Source organism: Cicer arietinum, chromosome 4 (assembly GCF_000331145.2).
Source record: "Cicer arietinum cultivar CDC Frontier isolate Library 1 chromosome 4, Cicar.CDCFrontier_v2.0, whole genome shotgun sequence".
Lineage (NCBI taxonomy): Eukaryota > Viridiplantae > Streptophyta > Magnoliopsida > Fabales > Fabaceae > Cicer > Cicer arietinum.
This window is the reverse complement of record NC_021163.2, coordinates 10,930,211-10,937,763: the sequence shown is the minus strand read 5'-3', so window position 1 is coordinate 10,937,763 and position 7,553 is coordinate 10,930,211. Positions and strand designations below refer to the sequence as shown.

The 7,553-nt window shown below is 30.1% G+C and overlaps 1 protein-coding gene across 7 annotated transcripts in view; it reads right to left on the bottom strand.

Moving 5' to 3' along the window:
• Positions 1-2,373: 2,373 nt before the first annotated feature.
• The window catches only part of LOC101504363 (uncharacterized), a 7,016-nt gene continuing 1,836 nt past the window's right edge, over positions 2,374-7,553 (bottom strand). Inside the window, exons 3-10 of one of the 7 annotated variants that reach the window (XM_004496355.4) lie at positions 7,316-7,389; positions 6,455-6,556; positions 5,684-5,827; positions 4,589-4,640; positions 4,067-4,140; positions 3,140-3,229; positions 2,893-2,962; positions 2,374-2,651 (exon numbers count right to left, since the gene is read on the bottom strand). In XM_004496355.4, the coding sequence (XP_004496412.1) occupies positions 2,920-2,962; positions 3,140-3,229; positions 4,067-4,140; positions 4,589-4,640; positions 5,684-5,827; positions 6,455-6,556; positions 7,316-7,389 (579 nt within the window). In that variant the 3' untranslated portion in view covers positions 2,374-2,651; positions 2,893-2,919. Of the gene's footprint in view, positions 2,652-2,873; positions 2,988-3,139; positions 3,230-4,066; positions 4,141-4,588; positions 4,641-5,683; positions 5,828-6,454; positions 6,557-7,315; positions 7,390-7,553 lie in introns of those variants that run through there. The other 6 variants (XR_189663.4, XR_189664.4, XR_189666.4 and 3 more) reach the window with 6 other exon arrangements.

Genomic DNA, 7,553 nt, shown 5'->3' with positions numbered 1-7,553 from the left:
GAAATAAGTATAGCTTAGTGAACCTTATTTATCTTTAAATTGATTGAAAAACATGTTTATTCAAATTCTAGACCCAAATGTTGTAGCATATTATTTGAACTTAAGGAACTTATAATGAAATTGTGAGTAAATCAAAGAATATTTGGATGAGATGGTAAAGATTTATTTCAACTTAATCAAAGGTTATGCTCTCAAATTCAATTTTAAAAATATAACACTATTAAATCTCTCGAGGGAGAGATTTGCCATCCATTTGTGGTACTATTAATTTGGGGATTTTAAAATTAAACATATACAATCTTTTTCATTATATATTTGTTTGACAAATTTACATTGAGTCTCGAGATTGTTTTTAGTGATTACTTATCCGTCGTCAAATAGATCATTTTACATTAACAATTTTGACTGTTAATTGTGAAATGCCATTATTCATTTAAACAAGTATTTTATGTTCCAGTCCTATGATGCATTTGGAAGTACACAAATTCATTTATGATGTTAAAGAGGTGCCTTACACTTAACATCTATCTATTTTTGTACAAATGAGAACAATTTGAAGTTCCTTCTTGAATCATTATCCTCCAACTTAATGAAAGAAATTTATATTTTGCATAGTTTATAGCTGCTAAGATAAGGTGAAGAAATTTATAACTTAAATATTTAAATAAAATTATATTTTTATTTCTAACAATATCAAATAAATAATGAGAATATGAGTTTATTTAAAGATTTGAGTTACGAATTCGATGAAATTTGTATTATATTGAAGAATATAATTAATTTTATGAGTTTTATTTAAAAAAATTGATAAATTTTTTTAATTTTTATAAAAAAAAAGGTTATAATATTATTGACATTTTAAAATATATAAAATCAAATTATCACTTAAAATTAAAATAAATGATCAAATCAAAAAAGAAAAAAAATTAAAGAACTAAAACGTTATTTAAAATTAAATTAAATAACCATATACTTCTATTTAATCTTTTATTTATTATTTTTAATATTATTGTTAGCGATATCGTTGAGTTTGCAGTTGATTAGATGATGACAATTTTTATTTTTTTTGGAATTTTAGCAGATTGAATTTTTGGAACTGTTTAACTGTTACCGACGTTAAAAACATATGTTGCATGCCACTTTCACGTTGATCGAGTTTGTCGATATTTTGGTGAGCAACATTGCGATATACATTTATTACATACATTAGTATTGTGGATTCTAATGCACAGGGTAATCTTTTTACTATATAATATGTCAGCTTTTGCATACATCTGACAGCTTATCATAAAAAAATCATAATGTAATAGTTTATTATAAAAAAATTTATTTTAAATATTTCATGTACTATAATTTTTTTTATAATAAATTTTCAATAAATAATTAAAATTAGAAATTATTTTGAATAGTTTCTCATTAAGATAAAAAAATATATATATATTGCATTTCATTCTTTCACAAAATAAGAGTTTAGTAACACCAATTATTTTGATGGGTTTAAAGATATGAACACTTAAAGACTGAGAATAGAATCGACCAATCGACAAAAATTTACGATTTAGTTTATGTCAAGTTTAAATTAGACTAAAAAATTTCACAATCTCAATTAATCACATTCATTCATATATAAGAATTTAAAAATAATTATAATGAAAGTCAAATATTTTAAAATATCTGGTGGTTGTGATTGATCATCAATGTAAAAAACATTTACACTGACGATGTATATAATTTTTATTATTTATCAATTAAAATATTTAAAGATTATGTATTTATGATTCATTGTAATTGGCATAAATCATTCAAGAAATCAGTATAATAGTAATAAATATTCAAAAGACCAAGTTAGAGTAGTGAAGGAATTTTATATTTCACAATTATCGATCACCATGTTCTCCTCAACTCAATATTACTTTCTTCAACTGCATATGTTAAGCTGTATTGCACAACTGGTCTGATGAATGAACAATGTTTAAGCTTTTGAGGAACTGACACAAGTACTTCCAGAAGTGGAATGGTGATTGTCATTGTAGAGTTAATAATGCAAGGAGAATAAGTCAAATACATAAAAGACTGTTTTCACCATCGAAACATAATGATGTCCATAACAAACTGTGGGAAAGAAAAGAGTAAATAGAAATACAAGACCTTGTGTAAGCTTGCTGGATTTTTAAATAACATGAATCTCAACAACTGCAATATCACTGTCTTACTGCTATTTAACTGTGGTCCAAGAGTTAAGAGAATTAGTTCTAAATCAAGCAGCAAACACATTTCTCCTAAATTACGTAGGTGGTTTCTGCACATTAAACTTAGAAGGATATATGTTTTCAATTTTGTTAAAACTTAAAAGATTAAAAATACAGTTAAAAATGCAAGTGGTAGTAACAAATTAATAGAAACTTGTGATCTAAAGATTCTCTCCTATTCTGATGTTTAAACTTTAAACATTATAATTAAAACTGAGCATATATAACACATCGAAATAGAAGTCAGCAACTACTAGCAATATAACTGTGTTTCATTTATTTTGAGGAGAATGACATTGTCCAGCTGCCTGCTAGTGTTTTTACAGAGACATTTCCAGACTTCAATTTCATCACTATGTTAGTTTTCTGTCTTCCCAGGGATTACGGGTCCCTTTTTGTTTCCTGTCATTATGTGTGAGATGTTAAGCTTAAATAATAGGCAGCAGAAATACTAAAATAACATTGTTTCCAAATTCCGATGTACTTTTTATTAGGTGAATTTCATGTGAGTCTCAACAAAAAGAGTGGATCCAAATTTTTAAGTGAGTCCCACATAAAATCACGCAATAAAATCACGCAATAACAAAAGAGATTGTCAAATAGTGTGGAAGAACACAACACTCACACATTAGTAAGAACATACCACGCCTTTTGTTCAATAACACAATTGCTATGTTGCCTCACCAGAAAGCCCCTTATATTTGTTTTCTGCCCTACCATCAATAATCATTGCTGTTTCTAAATAAATTAATAAAAGTAAGAGAGAACACACACAAACTTAACAGTTAAAGGATTCTGCCCGCCAAAAAAAATGTTGCTTCATGCCTATTTCAGTCTCAAATATAAATGATAAAAAATTGAAACAAAAAAAAGGTGCTATATATACTTGCCTGTCACTATAATGCACTAAAATAAGGTAAGCAGGATCTTGACAAGATATCTGGAACAGCTGCCATACTACGTAGGCGCAAGAAGTAATGCTGAAAATTTGGAAAAGTAAATTACCACCAGCCAAAAAAAAAAAAGATGTTACTGTAAGAATCTAGTGAAGCATGCATATCATGATAGGGTAAAATATTAAAGGGGTATCCACAAAACAATGATGGATATAGATGACACATCTCCTTCAAAGCTCTATAATCCAAAATTCCAAATCTACTTGTGAATCATCATGATTAAAACACATTTTTCTTCATTATTTTGATATCTATAACTAACACCAAATAAACCGAGTGCATTTGCCATGTATGACTAAACGACGTTGCTTGCCTCAGCTTCAGTACTGTGTTTGGGAATAGAAGCACTGTGAGCCTACTTGTCTCAATTTTTTTAATAGTGAAAAAAGAAGCTTCGTCTCAACTCCGAACACACATATAGCATAAGGAAATTCAAATTGAAAAATGGATGTTGCTCAAAGATCATGTCAGGGCTGCCACTGGCATTCATGATCCAGCTATTAAGAATTTATAATATATTATGGAATTATATAGAACAGGGCATTTGCCAGATTGGTAGGAAACTTGCTTCGGAGCACCAATTACCACATCTCAAAAGAGACCACCAATTTCTAATTTTCCTTTTGCTCCTGTTATTTGTCATTTAATGTATGGTTTATATAGTACTATATAAGTTATGCATTATTTTCTCATGACAGACCAAAATTTAATGCCTTAATCAAAGAACAGTTGAAAATTAGCTCAATGGAAATTGTAACCTCTGTTGTAAAACTAAAATTAACATTCTAGACAAAAGTATTTTGAATAATAGTAAATTTTAATCACCAACCAATAAGCAGACATAAAATAGTGTGGACTAACCTGCCAAAACATATCAACAGGATCACCCACAAGACCGCATAAATCCAACTAGATTCTTTGTAGGCAACCCAGACCTGGTATTGTATGAATAGTTAGGATACTTAAAAATTTAAATCCAAACAAAAACAAGTGTAGTGAATACTAATATTAAAACATTCACATACTTATACAGTATTGATCATAAGTTCATAACCTTGTGTTCAAAAATATTTTGACTGTGATATCTCAAGATAATTTAGTGATCACTGGTCAGTAATCAAATAGATCGGTATCACAAGTATTGACAATGAAATGCTACTATTCCTTGAATTAAGTCTTTATGTTATAGCCCCATGTTGAACTTGGAAGCATAAAATTCATTTATAATGTTAAAGAAGTGTTTTAGCATCTATTTTTTGGACAAAAGAAAACAATGTTAAGTGACTTCTTGAATATTAATCATCTGAGTTAAGGAAATAAATTTAGATATTTTGTACTATTTAGAGCTGCTAAGATAAAATAAAATAAAAAGTAATGACATACTGCTAGAGCTGCAACATTGATGTAGAAGTCAACTAGCGTTGCCGCCATCCACCTGCAAACATTTTATAGCTGATGACATTGACTTAAAAGATAAACGACTGCCACAAGCAGAAGCTGTGCAGAAACTTACTCACATGAGCATGCCAATGTTGCAAATGTATACTTGAATGACACACAGAAAGTACATGCTTTGCCATGGTGAATATTTCAATTAGGAAAGTGAAGAATGAAAAACATTTTGTAGATCACAACTTTCAAAATCAATGCTGTCCACAATGTGCCTTAAGCATAAGCTTTCAAATGTTTACTAACAGCTAGTTTGCATAGAAGTATATAACGGGAGCAAGTATTTATAGATGCTTTATTATGATTGATATTATCTTAATTGGATTTACTAAGATCAAATCAGGTAGTTGCTTAAAAGACTGGAATTGGCTTCAAAAGCTGGTGAAATATAAATATTTGAAATTAATTTAATATTGATGGTTGTGCTTGCATTTGGCACCAAAGTCAAACGATGAATATTGCCATCATTCATCCACATGCCATGCAAATTTGTTCTCATCTTCTTCAAACTATGGTTTTTCTAAGGTCTTATAAGGTTCATGGTGCATGATGAAGCCAAATCACAACGATTTGCAAAAATTTAACGGGAAAAAATTGAAATGTTCATGTAGTAAGAGTTGAGTTACAAGAATCCTCTTCTGGGGAAATAACCCAGTTTTAGAAGTATACATAGGGAAAGCCATGTGCAATGAAAAATGCAGGCATGGCTTGGGGAGGGATTTTTCCTTGTCTAAAGTAAAAAAAAAAACTATAAATAACTTATTGAGAATAGATGAATTCAGTCAACTATATAGACAACAGAAAATAGAACATGGAATGTGAGTGATAATGAGGTTATGTATCTTTTCCCGTTAAACCAGAAAGGCAAAGTTTACTGTTATGGAGAGGAGTATTCCTTTTAACAAGAAAAAAATATAACTCCATTCATGCAGTTCATGCATATATCAGAAGGATTCAACACCCGTTTGTTGACAACAAGGATAACAACATCATGAATAACAATAACAATAACAAATATTAAATACTTACGGAGTCAATAGCTCTTTACGGAAAGGAGAACCATCGGTGACAAGAGTGTATACCAAGGTTCCAAGCATGACAAAACCCAAAACACTGAAAAGGATTCTTAGAGTTGCAACAGCATATTGCTTTGATTTTGGTTCTGTGCCGCTCCTAGGTAGAAAAGGCCGCATTCAATTATAACTTATGGCGAAAATCAAGACATTAAACAGAAAATCATACAGAAAACTAAAGTACTAAACCGCAAAATTGGATTCTCTAAATATCACCCTGTACCTTTTCTTCATGTATATTTATAGAACTACTCAAAACAACAGGTAATTGACATAGCATGGGTAAACAATAATTAATATCATTAAATTTAGCAGCAAGAAGAAAAGTAAATAATCAGGTAACGACTTCAAATTCACTGATTTCACACACTCCAAACAAATTAAATCCTTGGAACACTATAGTTCACACATGGTTGCAAGACCTTTATCATTTATTTGCTTCATTGATATGAAGAAGACTTCTCAAACTGCCACTCAAAGTCAAGAAATCTAATCATCCTCTTACTGGATAAGGGAAATAAATCAATATGCTCAGAATAAACATCAAGCAAATTGGCCGGTCTCCATAATAACTAATGAAAAAGATGTAGAATTAGAAGCTGGATGGCAAGTTGGCAACAGGAGTAACACCAATACCATTAACCCTAATAAAAAAAATTTAATTTCTTTAAACAGATGCCAAACGCAGAGAGAAATTTACTCTACAGTTGTATTTCTGTATACATACTTGTGTGGATGACGCAATAGAACATAATACATAGGGTCCTGTGAAGATTCTTGAGATGACAGCTTCCAAAATTGCACAACAATATAGGCAGATGTAGCAATGCTGAAACAGTAAAAAAAAAGTACCGCAAATAAATGCGGAAAAAATCAGCAATGGACATTCTTTTAAATGATGGTGTGCAACATAAGATACAACCTAAAAACTTCAATTTGAGCTTTAATAATAGGAATATTTTTCTTTTCTATAATTTTCACAATATGAGCAAAATCAGAGCATCCCTGTCAGCTTTCACCATAGGTGCAACAGGAGACCGAAAGAAAAATAAGAAACTTAAATCCAGTAGAGCTATTATTTCGAGAGAGACAAAAGAGCATAAATAACCAAGATTAACTATTTTTTATATAAATCATAGAAAAATCATGATCCATCACATAAACTTATTTCAAAGATGAATTATATAACATTATCAGATACCTGTATCCACTTGGAAATTGCAATGTGTCATGCACATTTATTTCTACAGCACTTAGAGAACCAGTATTTAAAATTAAAAATAAGAAACCAAGACATCCGATATCGACCTGTACTGTTTGTGTAAACTGTATAGCACGGCAGCTATATTCAAACTAAAAAAAGAAAAAGAAACCATGACATTGCTTGAAAATTTTATTAAAGTGACAAGAATAGTAGAACACGGTAATATAAATTGGAAAGATATGAAAGGGGAGAAGTATAGATCGTCTTGCTAAAAAGAGACTCCTTTCATAGCCCAGATTATAGATAAGCTTTATATTGACACTTGCCTTGATTAAACAATAATGCAAACACTAATTATCATCAAATCTTGACAGAAAACAATACCTTCCAAAGCAGATAAGTAAAATTATCCACGGAATTGAACTGACCCAACTTTTTTCCTTGTAAGTAATCCAGGCCTGATGTGACAGACAAACATATGTCAGAGCTGCTGATGAAACTTCAGTTAGAAAGTGATTCTGAGTTCTGACTCATTATCAATTAGGCAACATTCCATTTAATCATTAGTCGTGTTTCAAAGGAAATGTGATTTTAAATTTGAAAAACAGTAATTGGGTTCAGC